General features: G+C 45.4%; 2 protein-coding genes across 6 annotated transcripts in view; one reads left to right on the forward strand and one right to left on the reverse strand.

Annotated features, from left to right (window-relative positions):
- Positions 1 to 6: 6 nt before the first annotated feature.
- Positions 7 to 16,539, reverse strand: abcf1 (ATP-binding cassette, sub-family F (GCN20), member 1). Of its 2 annotated transcripts, XM_069682219.1 has the most exons (27): positions 16,348 to 16,539; positions 15,327 to 15,376; positions 15,153 to 15,230; positions 14,794 to 14,941; positions 14,682 to 14,716; positions 14,474 to 14,554; positions 13,970 to 14,020; positions 13,596 to 13,682; positions 13,366 to 13,425; positions 13,208 to 13,285; positions 12,920 to 13,015; positions 12,562 to 12,684; positions 12,377 to 12,477; positions 12,162 to 12,247; positions 4,122 to 4,261; positions 3,772 to 3,920; positions 3,596 to 3,679; positions 3,027 to 3,151; positions 2,672 to 2,784; positions 2,377 to 2,551; positions 2,167 to 2,241; positions 1,549 to 1,619; positions 1,392 to 1,424; positions 1,065 to 1,233; positions 897 to 961; positions 750 to 822; positions 7 to 324 (listed from the first exon to the last, which is right to left on the reverse strand). In XM_069682219.1, the coding sequence occupies exons 1-27, from the start codon at positions 16,406 to 16,408 to the stop codon at positions 158 to 160; spliced, it is 2,574 nt and encodes an 857-aa protein (XP_069538320.1). In that variant the 5' UTR covers positions 16,409 to 16,539; the 3' UTR covers positions 7 to 157. The 2 variants fall into 2 exon arrangements, with proteins under 2 accessions (XP_069538320.1, XP_069538321.1); XM_069682220.1 differs by lacking the exon at positions 13,970 to 14,020.
- A 1,619-nt stretch (positions 16,540 to 18,158) lies between these two features.
- The window catches only part of cunh6orf136 (chromosome unknown C6orf136 homolog), a 12,805-nt gene continuing 4,855 nt past the window's right edge, over positions 18,159 to 26,108 (forward strand). The window contains exons 1-4 of one of the 4 annotated variants that reach the window (XM_069682232.1): positions 18,248 to 18,406; positions 22,411 to 22,691; positions 24,102 to 24,341; positions 24,610 to 25,308. In XM_069682232.1, the coding sequence (XP_069538333.1) occupies positions 24,249 to 24,341; positions 24,610 to 25,308 (792 nt within the window). In that variant the 5' untranslated portion in view covers positions 18,248 to 18,406; positions 22,411 to 22,691; positions 24,102 to 24,248. Of the gene's footprint in view, positions 18,407 to 22,410; positions 22,692 to 24,101; positions 24,342 to 24,609; positions 25,309 to 26,108 lie in introns of all 4 variants that reach the window. The other 3 variants (XM_069682233.1, XM_069682235.1, XM_069682234.1) reach the window with 3 other exon arrangements.

Here is a 26,108-nt window from a genome sequence, read left to right on the forward strand (position 1 = left end):
CACCTGGTGATTGGATTTATTTTTTTATAGACATCTGGTTAACTTCAGATGACACCTGCAGGATGAGTCCATCACACCTGGTCCATGTTTTATTACTGAAGCTGAGAGGAACATGCAGCTGGTCCTCACGTGGAGCAGGGAGAGAGGTGTGAGCCGATCAGGGGTTCACCTTGTTGACCATGGTCTCCCCCAGTGCCTCTAGCACCTCCCTCTTGTAGTCATCGAAGTCGCCGTCTATTTGGTTGATGGAGGCGTCCTCCACCACCCACAGTTGACACTGAGTCTCCGTGATGAGCCGAGCGTCGTGACTCACGATGATGACAGCTGAAACAGGAAGTGAGGAGGTGTGAACGGGGCAGGAGGGTTAATGTCCATCAGAGGGTCAGCGTTTAATGTGATGTTCAAATGGTTCTTTGATTCTTTATGCTAAATATCAGCGTCTGCCTGTTCCACTCCAGTCCACATGGGGGCAGCTAAACATCTTTAATCTGACTGCTTGGGCTGCTCTCTAACGAACAATTACTCATGAAGTAATTTCAACTCAGTACAGCTCTTTTATGTGTGTGCGTGTGTGTGTGCGTGTGCGTGTCTCAACACAGAGTGACTCCCTACTTGAGTTAGTACAGACGAAACTGATCAGACAGGAAGTTCAGGTATCAGTGACATCAGGTGGATCTGGACTCACAACAATCAATCAGACTTCTGAGCGTCTTAAAGCGTGCAGCAGGTTAACGGTTAAACGTCCTCACCTCCTTTGTACTCGTTGATGGCCTCTGACAGAGCGTCGATGGACTCGATGTCCAGGTTGTTGGTGGGTTCATCCTGTCAGAGACACAGAGATGATTAGACTCTATATTTATCTTTCCATCATGTACGAGAGGCTGAGAGTTTCTCACCAGGATCAGAACATCAGGCTGTCGACAGGAAAGCTCAGCAAACACAACTCTGGCCTTCTGCCCTCCTGCACATGCACGCACACACACACACGTCATGTAAAACAATGAAACATCACACTGACAGAGGTCTCTTCTAGCTGTGATAAAGGACACTCGTCCTGTTCCCACCTGACAGCTTGGAGATCTGGATGGTGTGGGCGTGGCTCTCCAGTCCGAACCGTCCCAGGCACTTCCTGCCGTCCTGATAGGGCAGGTTAAAGTTCCTCATCAGGTACTCTGTGGCCGTCTCCTCCATGTTCAGCTGGTCTGCATACTGCTGGTTGAAGAAGCCCACTTTCTACGCGCACGCGCACACGCACACGCACACGCACACGCACACGCACACGCACACTGTGAGTGAACATGAACTGTTTTCATCTCTTACACACAAGAATCAGTCTTTATTCTATGAAGTATAAAACGTGTATCTCAGGAGGTCAGTATTTAAATTCTCACCAGGCGATGATTCTTCCTCATCTCTCCTTTAGTCTGAAACACAAACACACAGTCTGAACACAGTGAAGTACAACATACCGTATATTACAGTCTGTATGATAATCTATATTATAATGTTTATCTTTGTAAAAACAGAGCTTTGTGTCTCCACACTCACAGGGTTTAGTTTCCCGGTGAGCAGTAGCAGCAGAGTACTCTTCCCCACACCATTAGGACCAACGATACAGACTGAAACCAAATATACAGATTAATGATACTGCTGACGGAGGGAGAGAGAGAGAGAGAGAGAGAGAGAGAGAGAGAGAGAGAGAGAGAGACACACAGAGAGGGAGAGAGAGGGAGGGGGGGAGAGAGAGAGAGGGAGAGAGAGAGAGAGACAGAGAGACACAGAGAGGGAGAGGGAGAGAGAGAGAGAGAGAGACAGAGAGAGAGAGAGAGAGGAAGAGGGAGGGAGAGAGAGAGAGAGACACAGAGAGGGAGAGAGAGGGAGAGAGAGAGAGAGACAGAGAGACACAGAGAGGGAGAGGGAGAGAGAGAGAGAGAGACAGAGAGAGAGAGAGAGAGGGAGGGAGGGAGAGAGAGAGAGAGAGAGAGGAAGAGGGAGGGAGAGAGAGAGAGAGAGACACAGAGAGGGAGAGGGAGAGAGAGAGAGAGAGAGACAGAGAGGGAGAGAGAGAGAGAGAGAGAGACAGAGAGAGAGAGAGACACAAACTCACAGTTTTAGGCTAACATAGCTTTAAGCTAACAGTTTTAAGCTAACAGAGATTGTACTCACTCCTGGAGTCCATGTCGATACCAAAGTCGACGTTTTTGAAGAGAGGTTTCTGAGCATCGTAGCAGAAGTCAACACCTGAACAGGTGAAACATCATGTTTATATCTGAATGTTTTCACACACACACACACACACACACACACACACACACACACACACACACACACACAGTAACAGATGTAACATTGTATTAAACACAGCAGCAGTCTTACTGTGCAGTCCCAGGATGGGGGGAGACAGGGGGGGAGGGTTGGGGAAGGTGAACTTGACGGTGTACTCTTTGGGCCTCTTCAGCAGCTCGGTGGCATCCTGACTCTCCTCCTCCTGTCCTCCTTTCTTCTTCCCCTTCTGCTGTTTCCTGGTAAGAGCCTCCTTCGTCTGCTTCTCCTGAGAGAGAAGCATGACAGAGTCAGATCATCAGCTGCAGGACGACCCCCGACCCCCTCTGTCTGCATGATAACATATACTGTATATATAAACCCTGAGGGGGGGGTCGGCCCCACTTACAGCCTGCTTGGTGGACTTCCCTCCGGCCTTCAGCTCTTTGAGTTTCTTCTCCTGCTTGTCGTATTGTTTCTGCAGCTCCTTCTGCTTCTGCACGTACATCTTCTTAAACGTCACTGAAACCAAACAAAGACTTTTGCTCAGTGACAATAAGAAGGGTTAACTAGAACAGGAGACATGATTAAACAGGATCTACTTTACTCTCATTTCAGGCTGATGTGAAACATATACGTGTGTGTGTGTGTGTGTGCGTGTGTGTGTGTGTGTGTGTGTGTGTGTGTGTGTGTGTGTGCGTGTGTGTGTGCGTGTGTGTGTGTGTGCGTGTGTGTGTGTGCGTGTGTGTGTGTGACACACTCACAGTAGTTGCCTCTGTAGTAGTAGAGCTTCTGGTAGTCTAAGTGGATGATGTCTGTACAAACGTCGTCCAGGAAACTCTGGTCGTGAGAAACTATAAGGAGAGTCTTCTTCCAGCCCTGCAGGTAGCTGTGAGAGGACGAAGGAGAGTTCACTCTAAAGAACATTTTACACAGGCAGATCACACCGTCAGAGGTCTGTGGTATTTAACAGGTTAACAGAGTTCATGTCCTGCTGAAAGGTAAACACACGAGTCCCTGAGTTTGTTCTTCAGCAGAAACATGAATGTTTCTATTGTACGGCAATCTAAAAACATCTTCTGTCATTAAACTGGTTTATTTTCAGGCTGCTGATGTTTTAATGGTAACGATTTGAGCTGCAGCTCAGTGACATCTGCTGGCCAGCACAGTATTTACATTCAGAGCTGTGTAGCTGTCTGATGATGAAGCGGGATACTATGAGCAGAATAATGTTGATCTTTGCTGCTGTTAGTCACAGAGGCTGCTTCGCTCCTTCCACCATTACACCCTCAGCTCTGTGAAACATGGAGACATGTTATAAAGAGGAGGTTACTTGTTGAGCCAGATGACGGCGTTCAGGTCCAGGTGGTTGGTGGGTTCATCCAGCATCAGCAGGGTCGGCTCCATGAACAGAGCTCTGAGGGTCAGAGAGTGAGAGAGTAACAGGGTGAGACCAGCTCCTACCTGGTTCATACTGTGGCACCAGTTCAGGTGGGAGATGTGGCGTACCTGGCCAGGGAGACTCTCATCCTCCAGCCTCCAGAGAACCTCTTGGTGGGTCTGTTCTGCATCTCCGGGGTGAACGACAGACCGGCCAGGATCCTCCGAGCCTTTGGCTCTGCTGCTGCGGCCCCGATGGCCCTCAGCTCCTCGTACACCTGAGGACGAGGAGAGACACTGAGGCAGGTAGGTCACACCTGAGGTGACATCAGGAGTATAAAGCCTTGTCGTAAAGACCAGAAAGTCCACCTGTGCTTTGTTTACTGATCATACACACAGCAGAGGTTCCCTGTATCTGACTGTTCAGGCTGTATTTGTCATTAAACCCCGCCCCTCAGGTGTTTCCCTGACTCACTCACCTTCTCCAGCCTCTCAGCCACACAGTCCTCTCCTTTCTCCAAACGAGCCTGCAGACGTTTCTCCTCCTCCAGAAGCTTCAGGCGACGAGTGTCTGCCTTCAGTACCGCCTGTACCGCCGGAGTGTCATCAGCTACCACCTCTACAGAGATACAGGGAGGGCACAGAGTCAGAGTCAGAGAGAGTCAGACAGAAAGAGACAGAGTCAGAAACAGACAGAGACAGAGTCAGAGACAGAGTCAGAGACAGACAGACAGAGTCAGAGAGAGACAGAGTCAGAGACAGACAGAGTCAGACAGAGTCAGACAGACAGAGTCAGAGAGAGACAGAGTCAGAGTCAGACAGAGTCAGAGACAGACAGAGTCAGAGACAGAGTCAGAGAGAGACAGAGTCAGAGACAGACAAAGTCAGACAGAGTCAGACAGACAGAGTCAGAGAGAGACAGAGTCAGAGTCAGACAGAGTCAGAGACAGACAGAGTCAGAGTCAGACAGAGTCAGAGACAGACAGAGACAGACAGAGTCAGACAGAGTCAGAGACAGACAGACAGAGTCAGAGACAGACAGTCAGACAGAGACAGAGTCAGAGACAGACAGTCAGACAGAGACAGAGACAGACAGAGTCAGAGACAGACAGAGTCAGACAGAGACAGACTGATACAGACAGAGACAGAGTCAGAGACAGAGACAGACAGAGACAGACAGAGACAGACAGAGACAGAGACAGAGACAGACAGAGACAGACAGAGTCAGAGACAGACAGAGAGACAGAGACAGACAGAGTCAGAGACAGACAGAGAGACAGAGACAGACAGAGTCAGACAGAGTCAGAGACAGTCAGAGACAGACATACAGAGTCAGATACAGACAGAGTCAGAGAGAGACAGAGTCAGACAGAGTCAGAGACAGACAGACAGAGTCAGAGAGAGACAGAGTCAGAGAGAGACAGAGTCAGAGACAGACAGAGTCAGAGACAGACAGACAGAGTCAGAGACAGAGTCAGAGAGAGACAGAGTCAGAGACAGACAAAGTCAGACAGAGTCAGACAGACAGAGTCAGAGAGAGACAGAGTCAGAGTCAGACAGAGTCAGAGACAGACAGACAGAGTCAGAGACAGAGTCAGAGAGAGACAGAGTCAGAGACAGACAAAGTCAGACAGAGTCAGACAGACAGAGTCAGAGAGAGACAGAGTCAGAGTCAGACAGAGTCAGAGACAGACAGAGTCAGAGTCAGACAGAGTCAGAGACAGACAGAGACAGACAGAGTCAGACAGAGTCAGAGACAGACAGACAGAGTCAGAGACAGACAGTCAGACAGAGACAGAGTCAGAGACAGACAGTCAGACAGAGACAGAGACAGACAGAGTCAGAGACAGACAGAGTCAGACAGAGACAGACTGATACAGACAGAGACAGAGTCAGAGACAGAGACAGACAGAGACAGACAGAGAGACAGAGACAGACAGAGACAGACAGAGACAGACAGAGTCAGAGACAGACAGAGAGACAGAGACAGACAGAGTCAGAGACAGACAGAGAGACAGAGACAGACAGAGTCAGACAGAGTCAGAGACAGTCAGAGACAGACAGACAGAGTCAGATACAGACAGAGTCAGAGAGAGACAGAGTCAGACAGAGTCAGAGACAGACAGACAGAGTCAGAGAGAGACAGAGTCAGAGACAGACAGAGAGACAGAGACAGACAGAGTCAGACAGAGTCAGAGACAGACAGACTGATACAGACTGATACAGAGTCAGACAGAGTCAGACAGAGTCAGAGTCAGACAGAGTCAGACAGAGTCAGACAGACAGAGTCAGAGAGAGACAGAGTCAGAGACAGACAGAGTCAGACAGAGTCAGACAGACAGAGTCAGAGAGAGACAGAGTCAGAGTCAGACAGAGTCAGAGACAGACAGAGAGAGACAGACAGAGTCAGAGACACAGAGTCAGACAGAGACAGACTGATACAGAGTCAGACAGAGTCAGAGTCAGACAGAGTCAGAGAGAGACAGAGTCAGACAGAGTCAGACAGTCAGAGTCAGATACAGACAGAGTCAGATATAGACAGAGTCAGACAGAGTCAGAGACAGAGACAGACAGAGTCAGAGAGAGACAGAGTCAGAGAGAGACAGAGTCAGAGAGAGACAGAGACAGACAGAGTCAGAGTCAAACAGAGACAGACAGAGTCAGATACAGACAGAGTCAGAGAGAGACAGAGTCAGAGAGAGTCAGAGACAGACAGAGACAGAGACAGAAAGAGAGAGTCAGAGACAGACAGAGACAGACAGTCAGACAGAGAGAGTCAGAGACAGAGAGAGTCAGAGACAGACAGAGTCAGAGTCAGAGTCAGAGTCAGAGACAGACAGAGTCAGACAGAGACAGAGTCAGAGACAGACAGAGTCAGGCAGAGTCAGAGACAGAGTCAGAGACAGACAGAGTCAGACAGAGTCAGAGACAGAGTCAGAGAGAGACAGAGTCAGGCAGAGTCAGAGACAGACAGAGTCAGAGTCAGACAGAGTCAGTCAGAGACAGAGTCAGAGACAGAGTCAGAGACAGACAGACAGAGTCAGATACAGACAGAGTCAGAGTCAGATACAGACACAGTCAGACACAGACAGACAGAGTCAGACAGAGTCAGAGACAGACAGAGTCAGGCAGAGTCAGAGACAGAGTCAGAGACAGACAGAGTCAGACAGAGTCAGAGACAGAGTCAGAGAGAGACAGAGTCAGGCAGAGACAGACAGACAGAGTCAGAGACAGAGAGTCAGAGTCAGACAGAGTCAGAGAGAGTCAGAGAGAGACAGAGTCAGAGACAGAGACAGACAGAGTCAGAGACAGACAGAGAGAGACAGAGACAGACAGAGAGAGACAGAGTCAGACATAGTCAGAGAGAGACAGAGTCAGACAGAGTCAGAGACAGACAGAGAGAGTCAGACAGAGTCAGAGACAGTCAGAGAGAGACAGAGTCAGAGAGAGACAGAGTCAGAGAGAGACAGAGTCAGACTCAGACAGAGAGAGACAGACAGAGTCAGAGACACAGAGTCAGACAGAGACAGACTGATACAGAGTCAGACAGAGTCAGAGTCAGACAGAGTCAGAGAGAGACAGAGTCAGACAGAGTCAGACAGACAGAGTCAGAGAGAGACAGAGTCAGAGACAGACAGAGTCAGACAGACAGAGTCAGAGAGAGACAGAGTCAGACAGACAGAGTCAGAGAGAGACAGAGTCAGAGTCAGACAGAGTCACAGACAGACAGACAGAGTCAGAGACAGACAGTCAGACAGAGACAGAGTCAGAGACAGAGAGAGTCAGAGTCAGAGTCAGAGTCAGAGAGAGTCAGAGAGAGACAGAGTCAGAGACAGAGACAGACAGAGTCAGAGACAGACAGAGTCAGAGACAGACAGAGAGAGACAGAGACAGACAGAGTCAGAGACAGAGAGAGTCAGAGTCAGAGACAGACAGAGTCAGACAGAGTCAGACAGAGTCAGAGTCAGAGACAGACAGAGTCAGTCAGAGACAGACAGAGTCAGTCAGAGACAGAGTCAGAGACAGACAGAGTCAGATACAGACAGAGTCAGAGTCAGATACAGACAGAGTCAGACAGAGACAGACAGAGTCAGACAGAGTCAGATATAGACAGAGTCAGACAGAGTCAGACAGAGTCAGAGTCAGAGACAGAGTCAGAGACAGACAGAGTCAGATACAGACAGAGTCAGAGAGAGACAGAGTCAGAGAGAGACAGAGACAGACAGAGTCAGAGTCAAACAGAGACAGACAGAGTCAGATACAGACAGAGTCAGACAGACAGAGTCAGAGAGAGACAGAGTCAGAGAGAGACAGAGTCAGAGAGAGTCAGAGACAGACAGAGACAGACAGAGTCAGAGATGGACAGAGTCAGACAGAGTCAGACAGAGTCAGAGACAGACAGAGACAGAGAGAGACAGAGTCAGACAGAGTCAGAGACAGACAGAGACAGAGAGAGACAGAGTCAGAGACAGAGTCAGAGACAGAGTCAGAGTCAGACAGAGTCAGAGTCAGACAGAGACAGACAGAGTCAGAGACAGAGTCAGAGTCAGACAGAGTCAGACAGAGACAGACAGAGTCAGAGACAGAGACAGACAGAGTCAGAGACAGACAGAGAGAGTCAGAGACAGACAGAGTCAGAGACAGACAGAGTCAGAGACAGACAGAGAGAGTCAGAGACAGACAGAGACAGACAGTCAGAGACAGACAGAGTCAGAGACAGAAAGAGAGAGTCAGAGACAGACAGAGACAGACAGTCAGACAGAGAGAGTCAGAGACAGAGAGAGTCAGAGACAGACAGAGTCAGAGTCAGAGTCAGAGACAGACAGAGTCAGACAGAGTCAGAGACAGAGTCAGAGACAGACAGAGTCAGGCAGAGTCAGAGACAGAGTCAGAGACAGACAGAGTCAGACAGAGTCAGAGACAGAGTCAGAGAGAGACAGAGTCAGGCAGAGTCAGAGACAGACAGAGTCAGAGTCAGACAGAGTCAGTCAGAGACAGAGTCAGAGACAGAGTCAGAGACAGACAGACAGAGTCAGATACAGACAGAGTCAGAGTCAGATACAGACACAGTCAGACACAGACAGACAGAGTCAGACAGAGTCAGAGACAGACAGAGTCAGGCAGAGTCAGAGACAGAGTCAGAGACAGACAGAGTCAGACAGAGTCAGAGACAGAGTCAGAGAGAGACAGAGTCAGGCAGAGTCAGACTCAGACAGAGTCAGACTCAGACAGAGTCAGACTCAGACAGAGACAGAGACAGACAGAGTCAGACTCAGACAGAGACAGAGACAGACAGAGACAGAGACAGACAGACAGAGTCAGACAGACAGAGTCAGACAGAGTCAGAGTCAGACAGAGTCAGAGTCAGAGTCAGACAGAGTCAGACTCAGACAGAGACAGACTCAGACAGAGACAGACTCAGACAGAGACAGACAGAGACAGAGACAGACAGAGTCAGAGACAGACAGAGACAGACAGTCAGACAGAGTCAGACAGAGTCAGAGACAGACAGAGACAGACGGTCAGACAGAGTCAGACAGAGTCAGAGACAGACAGAGTCAGAGACAGACAGAGACAGAGACAGACAGAGTCAGACAGTCAGACTCAGACAGACAGACTCAGACAGACAGACTCAGACAGAGAGAGACAGTCAGACAGAGTCAGACAGAGTCAGAGAGAGACAGACAGAGTCAGAGACAGACAGAGACAGAGAGAGACAGAGTCAGACAGAGTCAGAGAGAGACAGAGTCAGAGACAGAGTCAGAGTCAGACAGAGTCAGAGTCAGACAGAGACAGAGACAGACAGAGAGAGTCAGAGACAGACAGAGTCAGAGACAGACAGAGTCAGAGACAGACAGAGAGAGTCAGAGACAGACAGAGACAGACAGTCAGACAGAGAGAGTCAGAGACAGAGAGAGTCAGAGACAGACAGACAGAGTCAGAGTCAGAGTCAGAGACAGACAGAGTCAGTCAGAGACAGACAGACAGACAGACAGAGTCAGACAGAGTCAGAGACAGACAGAGACAGACGGTCAGACAGAGTCAGACAGAGTCAGAGACAGACAGAGTCAGAGACAGACAGAGACAGAGACAGACAGAGTCAGAGAGAGACAGAGTCAGACAGTCAGACTCAGACAGAGAGAGACAGTCAGACAGAGTCAGAGAGAGACAGACAGAGTCAGAGACAGACAGAGACAGAGACAGACAGAGACAGAGACAGACAGAGACAGAGACAGACAGAGTCAGAGAGAGACAGAGTCAGACAGTCAGACTCAGACAGAGAGAGACAGTCAGACAGACAGAGTCAGACAGAGTCAGAGAGAGACAGACAGAGTCAGAGACAGACAGAGACAGACGGTCAGAAAGAGTCAGACAGAGTCAGACAGAGTCAGAGACAGACAGAGTCAGAGACAGACAGAGTCAGAGACAGACAGAGACAGAGACAGACAGAGTCAGAGAGAGACAGAGTCAGACAGTCAGACTCAGACAGAGAGAGACAGTCAGACAGAGTCAGACAGAGTCAGAGAGAGACAGACAGAGTCAGAGACAGACAGAGACAGAGAGAGACAGAGTCAGACAGAGTCAGAGACAGACAGAGACAGAGAGAGACAGAGTCAGAGTCAGACAGAGTCAGAGTCAGACAGAGTCAGAGACAGACAGAGAGAGTCAGAGACAGACAGAGAGAGTCAGAGACAGAGAGAGTCAGAGACAGACAGAGTCAGAGACAGACAGAGAGAGTCAGAGACAGACAGAGTCAGAGACAGACAGAGAGAGTCAGAGACAGACAGAGACAGACAGTCAGACAGAGAGAGTCAGAGACAGAGAGAGTCAGAGACAGACAGAGTCAGAGTCAAACAGAGACAGACAGAGTCAGATACAGACAGAGTCAGACAGACAGAGTCAGAGAGAGACAGAGTCAGAGAGAGACAGAGTCAGAGAGAGTCAGAGACAGACAGAGACAGACAGAGTCAGAGACGGACAGAGTCAGACAGAGTCAGACAGAGTCAGAGACAGACAGAGACAGACAGAGTCAGAGACAGACAGAGACAGAGAGAGACAGAGTCAGAGACAGAGTCAGAGTCAGACAGAGTCAGAGTCAGACAGAGTCAGAGTCAGACAGAGACAGACAGAGTCAGAGACAGAGTCAGAGTCAGACAGAGTCAGAGTCAGACACAGTCAGACACAGACAGACAGAGTCAGACAGAGTCAGAGAGAGACAGAGTCAGGCAGAGTCAGAGTCAGACAGAGTCAGACAGAGTCAGAGTCAGACAGAGACAGACAGAGACAGAGACAGACAGAGTCAGACTCAGACAGAGACAGAGACAGACAGTCAGAGAGAGACAGAGTCAGACAGACAGAGTCAGACAGAGTCAGACTCAGACAGAGACAGACAGAGACAGACAGAGTCAGACTCAGACAGAGACAGACAGAGACAGACAGAGACAGACAGAGACAGACAGTCAGACAGAGTCAGACAGAGTCAGAGACAGACAGAGACAGACGGTCAGACAGAGTCAGACAGAGTCAGAGACAGACAGAGTCAGAGACAGACAGAGACAGAGACAGACAGAGTCAGAGAGAGACAGAGTCAGACTCAGACAGAGAGAGACAGTCAGACAGAGTCAGACAGAGTCAGACAGAGTCAGAGAGAGACAGAGTCAGACATAGTCAGAGACAGACAGAGTCAGAGAGAGACAGAGTCAGACAGAGTCAGACAGAGTCAGAGACAGACAGAGACAGACGGTCAGACAGAGTCAGACAGAGTCAGAGACAGACAGAGTCAGAGACAGACAGAGACAGAGACAGACAGAGTCAGAGAGAGACAGAGTCAGACTCAGACAGAGAGAGACAGTCAGACAGAGTCAGACAGAGTCAGACAGAGTCAGAGAGAGACAGAGTCAGACATAGTCAGAGACAGACAGAGTCAGAGACAGACAGAGTCAGACAGAGACAGACAGACAGAGTCAGAGACAGACAGAGACAGAGAGAGACAGAGTCAGACAGAGACAGACAGAGAGACAGAGTCAGACAGAGTCAGACAGAGTCAGAGACAGTCAGAGACAGACAGACAGAGTCAGATACAGACAGTCAGACAGAGACAGAGTCAGACAGAGACAGAGTCAGACAGAGTCAGACAGAGAGAGAGTCAGACAGAGTCAGAGACAGAGTCAGACAGAGTCAGACAGAGACAGAGACAGAGACAGAGACAGAGACAGACAGAGACAGAGTCAGACAGAGACAGAGAGACAGACAGAGACAGAGACAGAGACAGACAGAGACAGACAGAGACAGAGACAGACAGAGTCAGAGACAGACAGAGTCAGAGACAGACAGAGTCAGAGAGAGACAGAGTCAGACAGAGACAGAGACAGACAGAGTCAGACACAGACAGAGTCAGAGACAGACAGAGTCAGACAGAGACAGAGACAGACAGAGACAGACAGACAGAGTCAGAGACCGACAGAGGATGACAGTGGATGATACCAGTATAGATACAGAGGGTCGAACAGGTGAGTCACCTTGCTCACACAGCAGCACATCAATGTTTGGAGGAATACTGAGAGCTCTGTTAGCGATGTGCTTCAGTAAGGTGGTTTTTCCTTTGCTGGAAGAACAGAGAGAGTGACATGTGACCTACTATGATGACAGTTACACATTTAATCAAACAGACATCAGCAGCAGGAGGAGGAGAGGTCTCTGTTCCTGTAAGAAAACATAAATCTGAGATATTCACCCGTTTGGTCCGACCAGACCATATCTTCTTCCTGCTACGATCAGAAGGTCTGCGTTAACGAAGAGCTCTTTACCATGAGCAGAGATACTGAACCTCTCCAGCTGCAGACACAACACACATCTTTAATAACACAGGACAGCTTCAACACTTTAAACATGTTCACACCGTCATATTCTGTATGGTACCTTGATATCAGAGGCGTTCTCCAGCATGGCCTGTCTGGACGACATCTCAGCCTGAGAGATGGAGAAGTCTCCCTCCAGAGCGTTCTGAGCACGAACACTGGCCACCTGACGCTCATACTCCATCTGTAACGACACACACAATACTCCATCTGTCACGACACACACAATACTCCAACTGTAATGACAAACACACACATTACTACATGAGATGTACTACCACGTTAAATACCACAGAACATCTCTCTCTGCCAGGAGATCTTCTCACCACAGCAGAACACGCAGGAACGACAGGAGGAGAGTGGAGATTATCCAATCATAGATTATTTGTGTACATAATAAACAGAAATAAGTGATTTACCTGTTTCTTTTTCTTCTTCTTCTCCTTCTTGCTGAGGTTAGCGAACGGGTCGTCCTCCTGCTGCTTGGCCTGTTCTGCTATCACATCTTCAGCACTCTGAGGAACACACAGAGAGAGAGAGAGAGAGAGAGAGACAGAGACAGAGACAGAGACAGAGAGAGAGAGGGTGAGTTCATACACTGATCATCAACAGGGAGGGAGAGTCAACATCAATCAGAAACAGAAGAAGTTACAACTGATTCTAAACAGAGGAGAAGAAGAGTGGAGCTGTGTGGAGGACCACCGTACCATCATCGTGTCCCCTCCGTCACTGTCCTCCTCCTCGTCCTCTTCCTCACTGTGAGCTCTCTCAGCAGGCTTTCCTCTCTTCATTAAACATAGGTAAACACATTAAAGTTACCTGAAACTCTGAATGATATTATTAAACATCAGAGCTCACTGCTTACCTTGTTTTGTTCTTTCTTCACCTTCTTCGGCTTCTCGTCCTCGACAACATTTTCTGGAGACTATAAACATAAATTAATCGTCTGACCTTCAGTTACAAACACATCACAGAAAGTAAATATAAGGGTGTCTCAGCCTGTAAGACTGTAATTCTGTTACAGTGAACTGATTCATGTGTTCACTTCCTGCTCAGCTGACCTCAGGTGTTCATTAAGTTTAACTCCTCACTCACCTTCGACTTCACTTCTGTCTTCTTGATCGTCTTCGTTTTCTCTTCACCTTCATCCTCCTTCTCCTGCTGCTGCTGCTCATCGTCAGACTGAAGCACACAAACACTTCATCAGTCTGTTCCACGCCTGCGTCACACACACGCCTGCGTCACACACACGCCTGCGTCACACACACGCCTGCGTCACACTCCTACAGCACACACACACCTACATCACACTCACTCCTACACACTGATTCAGTTATTAACCTGTGAGGCAGGTGACAGGTGAGTCAGACAGGGGCAAGGTTAGAAACAGTCTGTGATATCGTGGTAATGAGACGATGGAGGACAGACGTGAACGTGCAGGTGACATAAAGAGATATCAGAGAACCCACCTTCACCTTCCTGGGTTTAGGTTTATCTTTTTTCTTTCCTTTCTCAACCTCCTGGATCACAAACACAAACATACCTATCAGGTACAGGTCTATCAGGTACAGGTCTATCAGGTACAGGTCTATCGGGTACAGGTCTATCAGGTACAGGTCTATCAGGTACAGGTCTATCAGGTACAGGTCTATCGGGTACAGGTCTATCGGGTACAGGTCTATCAGGTACAGGTCTATCTGGTCTTTCAAGTTAACCCCCGAAAGGTCTCTGGCCCAGGGTAGGACAGGATGTGTAGTTCATCATTTTATTTTAACCTCCAGATGTTGACCTGTTTCCTGTTGTTCATTGTGCTTCCACACGAGAGGAGTTACAGAGGAAGAGCAGGAAGTCACAAACTAAACTTAGAAACACTTTAAATAATCTGTGTTGCTTTTGTTTCCCAAAGATTTAAAGAAAAGTCAGATGAGGACGAGAGATGTCCCACTGGTAATATGTGAAACACGGCAGTTTACCTTTTTAGCAGGTTTCTCCTCTTCATCCTCCTCCTCCTCATCACTCTGACCCTGACTGAGAGCAGCAAAGATGTTTCCCCCCTGAAGGACACAGACAGCATGAACACATGATTATTACATGTTGAAAACATGTCAGGAGTCAGGACACAGATGATGAGACATTAAACTGAGCAGAGATCAAACTAACAGTAAGTGTGTGACCTCTGACCTTGCTCTTCTTGTTTCCTGTGGTGGGGACGATGGCTGTGAATGGGAGAACACAGTGAATACAGACTGTAGATACATAATAATAAGAATATGTCAGTGTTCAAGCTTCAGACCTGGCTCTTCATCCTCATCCTCCTCCTCCTCCTCCTCCTCCTCGTCACTGGCCTGCACTGAGAGCTTCTTCAGCTTCAGCATGACGTCTTCATCATCATCATTGTCTGCACCTTTACCTTTCCGTCGATCTTTCTTCTTCTTCTGCGACTGAAACAACAAACTAACATCACAGGAGCTGATCCACCAGGGGGTTTAGAGACGACATTGGCACGGTGGATCTTATCCATCCATAAGTAGTTAGCATAAACACAGCAGAGTTCAAGAAGAGCTAAATTTAAACTGCTTCATTTCAGCTGACACAGATGATTAAAGGGGCTCAGATCCACCTGGTTCTCCAGTTAGTTAAAGTAAAGATTACCTGTTTCCCTTGAGTTTCCTTCACAGCTGCCTCCTCCAGCTTCTCTTCTTTACTCTCTGTGGCCAGCTCCTCAAAGAACTACCGACAAACATTCACACAACACACCTGCATAAAGTTTGTCCCACAGAGGTAAAACACCAGGTTTAAACAATCTAAACAGTCGATAGTACTCACACTCTTTTTGCCCTTTTTTGCGCTCTTTCCCTTCTTCACCGTCTTCTCCACTGAAGAAAAAAGATGTTTAATATCACAGAATTATTATTGATCAGACTGTAGCTTATTATTCACACACTGACTGTTGTAAAACTCCTTCACACAGTTTAAGCTGCTCTTATTAACACACTGTAGTTCATCAGTCAGTGGTCTGTATAGAGAGCAGGTGTTTTTGCGGTGAACAGACTCACACACCTTTAACCTGACAGTCAGCAGTTCAACATGATGTCATTGTTCCGTTTAATCTGCCCTCTGTTTAATACGACTGGAAAGCTCTCAGTTACGGAGTGACGATGTCTGATTTAAGCTGTCAGACTGAACTGTCACAGTAATATGTCGCATATGTCACTACCTACATCAGTGTTGCATCACTTTCATGAATGGTCAGAGGCGCTATGGCTAACGTTTGCTTAAATATGCTGTATGTAACGTAATAAAACATAACCCTGTTCATTGTTACATTATATTTGATCATCACTTAATATCGGGTATGATATTACATTGATTTGTCGTACTGGTACACCAAACTTAACTCAATTTGTAGCAATTAAAATTAGCATTAGCATTCTTTTGTTAAAGCCTATCCAATGTAAACTCCACAAACTTCCATTATTAATTGTTTGAATGATATCCTTTCCAACCGTAGGTTTGCCTTATTATGACACTTTAACGTCTTATAGCGCTAAAGGCCCTATGTTACCTAGCTTATAAGTAATTTACTGCAGTGGTTAAAGGGGAGATTTTTCTGAAATTAGTGCCTTCATATATATTATTTTAAAGCCGGATTAATTCAAATACACTATAAATACATGAAAAACCTAAATTTGTTTATGAACTGATAAACATAGTTATAAATAAGCGGTTTATTGTGACTATAGTACATTTTTGAATGGAGTTTGGCACTGCGGAGTACTGCTAGATTAACGTTAGCTGAGATGCTACAGAACCAGCTAGCTTCTAACTTCACATCAACGTCTCTTACCCGCTGCCGGGGCCGCTTCATCACCCACCCACTCCGCTTCATCTTTACTCTTCTTCGGCATGTTGGTACTTTAATTAAAAATAACAAAGACAATACTGTGCTCTTCTAAATTTCTGCGGGGTTGGTCAGATACACACATGTACTGCGGCCCAGCGACGTGATGATGATAACATGCCGGCTAGCCAACTAACTTTCATGTTTCTTCTTCTTATGACAATTGACGGCAGCTGCCATGCTCCGTGTTATTTTACTGCCACCTGTTGGGAGAGGAATAGTCCTACAGTGTTTGGTTTATCAAATGTTTGTTACAACCACCTAAGCTGTTCTCTTTCATAACCATAGTTATAGATAAGATTAGATAAGACAAACCTTTATTGATCCCCAGTGGGAAATTCGGGAACTGTTTATGTGTCATATCCAGTGATTTTATGCTACGTTATGTTGTGTTTATATGTTTAAATAGAGCTGTTTTATATCTATGGACGTATTCTGTGTGCCTGTTAATCCTGCTTCTGTTAATCTTCCCCTTTTTCACTCCTTCCATCGTGTCGTTTCGCTCTCTTTCAATTCCACATTAACCTAGAATGAGGTTAACGTGGGTGGGCAAACTTCTGGAAGGTCATTAATATAGGCTACAAACAAAATAACAGAGGACCCAGAGCTAAACCTTGAGGAATATCAAAAAATCTTTTCAACCATGTGTTTTAAGGTGTATGTTATGATTTGATCAATTTTATTAAAGCCCAATTACCTGCAAATAACAATCTGCCATATCCAAATATATGTTTAAATAATGTAATGTATCATAATTGAGAATATTATCTAAATTTTCACACACCCCGTAGGTCCCCCTCATGTTGTTGGAAATACACATATTTAAACTTTTGCCTGGGTAGTTCTCTTATTCAAAAAGTGCATGTTCCATTAAAAAACGTTGTCTGCCATTCAAAGTATAACTTAATCAGAAGCCTGTAACATTAGCTATGAAAACGAGTCTGCTAACGTCAACAAACCCACCACAACACAGAGGCTGACACATGAGGTCAATCACACATGAGTGACATCAATCTAACAGGGGTCAGCATGAGCAGGATCCTTTGTTTATTTTTTTAAGCCAACTTTAGCTTGCTTGCCAACACAGAATCATGAGGCAGTTCATGTAGCAGAATAGCATCTTGACTTGTTCATGTCAGGACATTCATCCAGACTCCTGAGGCTGATCTGACTGTAAATTGAAGTTAGCAAACTACCTTCAGCTTCTATCTTCACCTACTGATGTGATCCACACTAACTTATGTTTTATGACACACAGTGTTGATTTTAGCCAACAGTAAAGATGGAAGCTAACAGTACAAACAAAGGTTAGATGTTGGTCAATCGTGTTCAGTCTCGAGTGTCGTTCAGTGGTCTGTTTGATGCCCGGGACGCTAGCTCACACCTACAGTGAGCTAGCAAGAGGATGCTAACTGCAGTTCACTTAAAGACCACCAGGGTCATTATTAATAATGACTTCCTGAAAATTCATCATATCACCTTTAAGATCTAATTTCCAAGAAAGAGAACAAGAAACAAAAACACAAAAATCAATAAATTAGGATAATACAAAAAGCCAAAAGAATCATGGAAAGTGTCAGATGAAAGCTTTAAAATCTCCAGTGGGATAAGACTCTAGAATAATCTATCTGCCAGGGATAAGGGTTGCCTGTATTTGGCAGGTAGCAGGGACTAATTCCTGGACGGTAAAGTAAAATAAACAGTGCACGTTATTGACGGTCTTTATTCTTCTGGTTCTCTGCCTTTCGGTCACTCTGTCGGGTCGTTTGTGGTGCGTAGAGGTAGTTGCATTTTCCCCTACAGCCTTGAAGGCATCATCAGGACTGACTGCGCGAGGCGTGTTTGGCCGGGCAAGGACACACAGGGCTGGAATGACATTTGTGTAAGTTAGCTAAGTACCGGTTACCTGGTCGTTAGTAGCATTAACCAGCTGGAGACTGGTTAACAGAACATGACCTGAAGACACCTACACCTGCTCTGACTCAGCGGGTTTCTTCGGTTTAAGGTAACTTTACCTACAGGGACGTTTGTCAAGCCGGTGGCTAGCTCAACACTAGCTGCTACATAGTTAGCCTAGCATGCTAGCAGCTATCATTGGAAACAGCAGTCAGCCAGAGCTAGCTAATAGCATGTAATGTAATGTCAATGTTTAAGGGAACTGTCAGCGCCGTGTCTCTGATATGTGTACATAAAATGTCAGAGTCATTAATTATTAACCAGGAAATATAAATATTCATCAACTGAAAATGCTGCAGTTTCTAACTTAACCTATAAGGTGCATGACTTAAACGGTCAGCGTAACTGGATGAATAACCTCGTTTATCTTTCTATGAGTGTAATTTATTTAAACCTTAATACTCATAAATATACTGTCACCTCATAGGCGTTATGTATTCACAGTGTTATCCTCCAGTGTTTACCTGCATGAATATACTAAGCACCAGGAAATATGTCATTTTTCACACACACTCGTTAGGTTAATATTTAGATTAATGCTCACTTTATGTGTTGTTGTAAATAAAATTATATTTTTATGTTAAACATCATGAAACCAGGACATGCCCTTCACAAGCCAACAAATAATGTCCGCAAACTACTTTAAATCAGCAGTGTTATAAACCTGAAGGTGTTTACTGACATTATATTTAACTGTTAAAGTCCTGTATGTGAACATTTAGTCGTAGTCTTATATAACACTGACTGTAGTGTGTCTGTTAATTCGGAGTCAGCTGTCTCCTCAGAGTCTCTGATTATAAACTTGTGGTCGGCTGCAGGTCATGCGCTGCTGCAGAGTCTCAGAGAGAAATCCATCGATGCTTCAGTCTGACTTTTCATTTCCTCTACGAATCCATAAGAATCTGACTACATGATACAATACTGTATTTATTTTATCTGTTCAGAGCTGCACATAATTATTTTACATGATCTACAGATGATATTAGGTGTTTGAGCTTCAAAGCTTCAAAGTTTGGATATTATTAACCTCTATGTTGTTCCGAATATGCTTTAATTTGAATCTTAAAAAGTCTGTTTTCTAACTTCATCATAATCCTGTGTTTCCTCTTCTGAGTCCCTCTTAAAAAAAATCTTGCAATATTTGAAATGAAACAATCCCGTACTTTATTTGTCGATGCAACAGACATAAAGCAGATTGACTGACAGGTGTGCCCAAATCAGATGTTTTTTTAATCTGTCCCTTATGGCTTCTGGTGTAAAGACGGCGTTATGACGGCGTCCTCTCAGAATGTGCGTACATGCACAGTAGCTAGCTAGCTGTTGGATTAAGTACCAGAGAGCAGGTGGGTTGAGAGTTTGGAAAGTTTAAGTTTGGTACCTTGGTAGTAGCTTGTGTTTTACTCTTAAAAGCTGCATGAAGCTGCTTGTTTTAAGTATTCTATTCACACATTAACACATTAAATACTGTTTCCTATCCGAGGGGTGCCCATTACCATTAGCCCAATCTCTACTAACAGATTCTCAAATAAATTCAGAATCTGCAAACAAGTGACACTATTTTTTGTGTTGGAATAGTTTTGGTTTCTGTTTGTAGTTAGAGTAGTACGCCTATCATCCACCAAGGGTTTCAGCAGCTTCTGTTGCATGCAGGAAAAACAGTCCGTGTGGAGAACAAAAGAAGAGAAACTCAGCCACAGTTATGTATTCCTGGAAACCATCAGCTTCATTTGACGACGATTTATCTTCTTATTAATCTCTATAAACAGACATTAGCATGCGTAGAGCTAACAATCCATTCTTAGACGTCATCTCTCTAACCAGACATTAAACAATGCAGTGCATGGGAAAGGAAGCCAATGTAAGGGAACATATCTTAGCCTTAATGTAAGGGAACATATCTTAGCCTTAATATAAGGGAACATATCTTAGCCTTAATGTAAGGGAACATATCTTAGCTTCAATGTGAGGGAACATATCTTAGCTTCAATGTGAGGCAACATATCTTAGCCTTAATGTAAGGGAACATATCTTAGCGTCAATGTAAGGGAACATATCTTAGCGTCAATGTAAGGGAACATATCTTAGCCTTAATATAAGGGAACATATCTTAGCTTCAATGTAAGGAAACATATCTTAGCCTTAATGTAAGGGAACATATCTTAGCCATAATGTAAGGGAACATACCTTAGCGTCATTGTGAGGGAACATATCTTAGCGTCATTGTGAGGGAACATAGCTTAGCTTCAATGTGAGGGAACATATGTTAGCGTCAATGTAAGGGAACGTATCTTAGCCTTAATATAAGGGAACATATCTTAGCTTCAATGTGAGGGAACATATCTTAGCTTCAATGTAAGGGAACATATCTTAGCCTTAATGTAAGGGAACATATCTTAGCCATAATGTAAGGGAACATACCTTAGCGTCATTGTGAGGGAACATATCTTAGCGTCATTGTGAGGGAACATAGCTTAGCTTCAATGTGAGGGAACATATGTTAGCGTCAATGTAAGGGAACGTATCTTAGCCTTAATATAAGGGAACATATCTTAGCTTCAATGTGAGGGAACATATCTTAGCTTCAATGTGAGGGAACATATCTTAGCCTTAATGTAAGGGAACATATCTTAGCGTCAATGTAAGGGAACATATCTTAGCGTCAATGTAAGGGAACATATCTTAGCGTCAATGTAAGGGAACATATCTTAGCCTTAATATAGGGGAACATATCTTAGCTTCAATGTAAGGAAACATATCTTAGCGTCAATGTAAGGGAACATATCTTAGTTTCAATGTAAGGGAACATGTCTTAGCTTCAATGTGAGGGAACATATCTTAGCTTCAATGTGAGGGAACATATCTTAGCGTCAATGTAAGGGAACATATCTTAGCGTCAATGTAAGGGAACATATCTTAGCTTCAATGTAAGGAAACATATCTTAGCGTCAATGTAAGGGAACATATCTTAGCTTCAATGTAAGGAAACATATCTTAGCGTCAATGTAAGGAAACATATCTTAGCGTCAATGTAAGGGAACATATCTTAGCGTCAATGTAAGGCACCATAGCTTAGTTTCAATGTGAGGGAACATAGCTTAGCTTCAGTGTGAGGGAACATATCTTAGCGTCATTGTGAGGGAACATAGCTTAGCTTCAATGTGAGGGAACATATGTTAGCGTCAATGTGAGGGAACATATCTGAGCGTCAATGTAAGGGAACATATCTTAGCCTTAATGTAAGGGGAACATATCTTAGCTTCAATGTAAGGGAACATATCTTAGCGTGAATGTAAGGGAACATATCTTAGCGTCAATGTAAGGGAACATATCTTAGAATCAATGTGAGAGAACATATCGTAGCCTCAATGTAAGGGAACATATCTTAGTTTCATTGTGAGGGAACATATCTTAGCTTCAATGTGAGGGAACATAGCTTAGCTTCAATGTGAGGGAACATATGTTAGCGTCAATGTAAGGGAACATTTGTTAGCGTCAATGTAAGGGAACATATCTTAGCGTCATTGTAAGGGAACATATCTTAGCCTTAATATAAGGGAACATATCTTAGCCTTAATATAAGGGCACATATCTTAGCCTTAATGTAAGGGAACATATCTTAGCCTTAATGTAAGGGGAACATATCTTAGCTTCAATGTAAGGGAACATATCTTAGAATCAATGGGTCTCGTTCATGAAAGGTTAGTAAATGTGTGCGTAGATTTGCACATAAAAGCCTACGCTACTTAAAACCTACTCCGGATTCATGAACACCGCGGGAAACTCAGATCTGATGGTAAACACGTGTATGATCATGAATGCCAATCCATTGTAAAGTGACAGCGCGCTCCCGCTAATCAGCTATTAGCATAAATCCCCGCCCATGAATTACCAATGACCACCATATAAGGAGGTGTAGATGCATCCAGTCGACCTGTCAGTCATGGCACAAACAAAGAAAGACGGAGAAAGAAAAAAGATTTTTTCCGAAGCGGAGATAGAAATAATTTTGGGTGAAGTGGAGTTAAGAAAACACATTTTATTTTCTTCTGTTAGCAATGGTGTGACAGGGACAGGCAGAGCGAAGGCCTGGAGGGAGGTGACAGATGCCGTTAATGTTGTCTCTGTAGTCCAAAGAACCGTGTCCGAGGTGAAGCGTAAATGGTTTCACATGAAACTGGAGGAAACGCATAAGAGCCCACAAAAAACACATCAGCCACAGGAGGAGGAGGCTCACAGTCACATCGCAGGCAGAATTGGGGAGACCTCTCTGTCAGGAATTATACCTGACGGAGACAGCGACATGCCTCCACTGGAGTCAACATCAAACCCAGATGGTAAGGTGATAAGTGTTGTATCATAATACATTAAACCATCACTGATAGCTTAGTGGTCAGTGTAGTTTAACCTAGGTCGTACAGTCTCACCAAACAAACAGAAGATTCATTTGTGGGGTTTTCTCTCCGGATTGAATGAAGTGGAAACGGGAAACCAGAAATGTTATATTGTGCGTAATGGATCAAATCTGAATCAGTGATGGCTGTCGAGTGTAGAGCTATTTAACATCTATTGTAACAAAGGATACGGATAACATATAGCCCACAGCAGTTTTGTATGCATCGCCTAAAGCTCTGTTTCATACAGCTCCAAATAAGTCCGTCTGCAGCCAACGTAAATTAAACATTTTTCACATCAGATTTATTAAAGGTTTCTTTCAGATGATCAAAGAGCCACACAAAAAAACAAAAAACAAACGTGTTGTCTCAAATAATTTTCTAAATGTGTTATATTTTAATCGTTTGTCATGTTTAGGCTATATCACGTGTTTCAAAGGCATCTGCGTATTGTGTTCATACCAGAGCGCAATATGAATTCAAATTGTAATTTCCAATAGTGACCAGCATTATTTATGTGCATTCTTAAATTCACACAAGCACTACGCGTGGTCAGCAGCATGTGTAGATTTTGTTAGTAGCTACGAAAAGATCGGAGCTACTAAAATATTGATGAATGCAGAGATGCACGTAAATGTCCGTCTGCAAACAGTTCGAACACAAATTCGTTCTGCTCACGTTTCATGAATGAGACCCATTGTGAGGGAACATATCTTAGTTTCAATGTAAGGGAACATATCTTAGCTTCAATGTGAGGGAACATATCTAACCTTCAATGTAAGGGAACATATCTTAGTTTCAATGTAAGGGAACATATCTTAGCGTCATTGTGAGGGAACATAGCTTAGCTTCAATGTGAGGGAACATAGCTTAGCTTCAGCTCAGTCTTCTCATTTCTATGACCCGAATCTTCTCTGCTACAAGCCAACACCAATCTGACTCCCATGCACGGGATAACGGGTGTCTTAAGGCATGCCTGGAGTTCAGTTACCTGGTTTCATCTGGCTAAAGTATAACTAAGTATCATCTGCATAACGATGAAAATTTAAGGAGTGTTTCCTGGTAGTATAACCAAGAGGAAGCATCTATATTCCAGTGTTTCTGCTACATACATTTTGCAGCTGCAGCCCGCATGTGACTGAGTCAGTCTACATGTCATGTGCCTCTCACAGAAATCATTGATATATGATGTATTATTATTATTATATTATATTGTATGATGTATATCCCTAACCCCCGCTGCTGAAAAATATCCTAGAGGAAACACTGTATTCTGACTAGAACCTTTAATGTCCGGGTACAAACTGTGTTCTCTGCTCTGACGGAAGCCCCGCCCCCTCTCTATGGTCTCAGGTGTGTCCAGGTCGTGCTGCTGAAGCTGAGGATTGTCGATAGTCATACCTCCTGAGTACACAGTCTGTGTTTACCTGCTCTGTCCTCCTGGGGCTGCTGTGTGTGATGGTCAGCTGGTGACTGGGGTAGCCTCGGCCCCTGTGGTGAATGGCTGTGAGCAGAGGGGGCGTGGCCTTCTGGGTGGGTTGTGTCCGCAGCCACGGCAGAAGGCAACCCATCAACAGACAGAGCTGGAGTCAGGTAACTCTCTTGGTTACAGGGAACAGAGACGCTCGAGTTTTAACTATTCTTCACATAATTATATGTAACACTTTTAAATGACCGTAAAGACACAGAAACAGCCTCCACTGGCTTAAAAGCAGAGCCATGCTGAGCTTTTCAGACTGACACCTGGTCCTGTTTGTGTTAATATTTAACATTACAATTTCTTAAACTGTCAGACTGCTGTTGTCATTATTCGTCAGTATAAATATTCACCATTTAACTGACTCTGTATCGTGTCCTGCAGGCGGTGGACTGGCAGTGGATCCCTCAGACACGCCCCTTGAGCAGTGCATCATGGGCCCTCTCGCCCCCTAACAGCCTGAGGTACCAGAACCATAAGCAGCCGCTGCTGTCCCACCCGTTCCACCATGCCAGCCAGCCTCAGAGGGGGGGGTACTGGGAGGATGACTGGGAGGAGTCCCTCAGTGTGTGTGTGCTGGTGCGACAGGGGGAGTCGGACAGCCTGGACACCCTGCTGGAGCTCCCTCTGTCCGCTCACAGTAAACTAGGAGAGCTCCTGACTCCTCACAGCTCCTATGACTTCTCCTTCCCGCTGACCACGGTGGACGGCAGCAGAGAGGACGACATCAGCGTGGACAGCCTCAGGAGAAATAGAGCTGATGCTGTAAAGAGAGAACATGGATGTTTCAGAAGCCTGTTTGAAGCAGAGAGGTGTCCCGCTCCGTTCATGTACGGATCACAGTTTTACTGTTTTCATTGTCCAGGAACAGAGCCCAATACAGAGCCCAATACAGAGCTGGTACCTGGCACTGGCCTGAAACCGAGACAGGATATTGGACTTTATAAGCCTGTGGAGCTGCCTCTGCTTCCTCCTACTTCCCTATGTAGCCATGCAGAGAGAACAGAGGGGGAGGTGCACACTGCAGGAGACAGTGAAGGGGAGGAGAAGCTGGCCCTGATGTATGAACGCCTGAGGATAGAGGTAAGAAGATTCTCTGAAGAAGTTAAGTCACAGCTCACTGGCCTTCCTCCCATACTACTCTTAGAGACTTTAGGAGCCTCAAGCAGGCCTGCATCCTGTAAGCTCAATGTTCTGGGGGGGTAATCGGGTATAGCGAAGGTGAAAGAAGGCTGTCCTTGATATGTGTTTTATGTGGGAGAGGAAGGACAGATCCTGATCTAATAGAGCACAATGTTCTAGAGGGGTTATATGGCACTATGAGCTCTTTAAGATATGATGGTGCCTGACCATTAAGAGCTTTGTAAGTAAGAAGAAGGATTTTAAATTCTATTCTAGATTTTACAGGAAGCCAGTGCAGAGAGGCTAATACAGGAGAGATGTGCTCTCTCTTCCTAGTTCTTGTCAGCACACGTGCTGCAGCATTTTGTACCAGCTGCAGAGTTTTTAGTGACTTATTAGGGCAGCCTGATAGTAACGAGTTACAATAATCCAACCTGGAAGTAACGAATGCATGGACGAGTTTTTCTGCATCGTGTTGAGACAGGATGTGTCTGATGTTTGTTGTGAAGATGAAAGAAGGCTGTCCTTGATATTTGTTTTATGTGGGAGATGAAGGACATATCCTGATCAAATAGAACTCCCAGATTTCTAACAGTAGTGCTGGATGCCAGGCTGATGCCATCTAGGGCAGCTATATCATTAGAGAAAGAATCTCTGAGGTGTTTTGGGCCGAGCACAATAACTTCAGTTTGTCTGAATTAAGTAGCAGAAAGTTTCTAGTCATCCAGATCTTTATGTCCTTAAGGCATGCTTCTAGTTTA

Source organism: Semicossyphus pulcher, unplaced genomic scaffold (assembly GCF_022749685.1).
Source record: "Semicossyphus pulcher isolate SPU_LCO1_2020_fin unplaced genomic scaffold, fSemPul1.0.p SCAF_55, whole genome shotgun sequence".
In the NCBI taxonomy this organism is placed as follows: domain Eukaryota; kingdom Metazoa; phylum Chordata; class Actinopteri; order Labriformes; family Labridae; genus Semicossyphus; species Semicossyphus pulcher.

Coding starts and splice junctions, on each gene's coding strand:
- abcf1 (XM_069682219.1), bottom strand. CDS start 16,408: ATGCCGAAGAAGAGTAAAGATGAAGCGGAGTGGGTGGGTGATGAAGCG. Junction 12,685..12,919: donor AGAAGAAGAAAAAGAAACAG/GTAAATCACTTA, acceptor GTGTCGTTACAG/ATGGAGTATGAGCGTCAGGT. Junction 962..1,064: donor CCAGATCTCCAAGCTGTCAG/GTGGGAACAGGA, acceptor GTGCATGTGCAG/GAGGGCAGAAGGCCAGAGTT.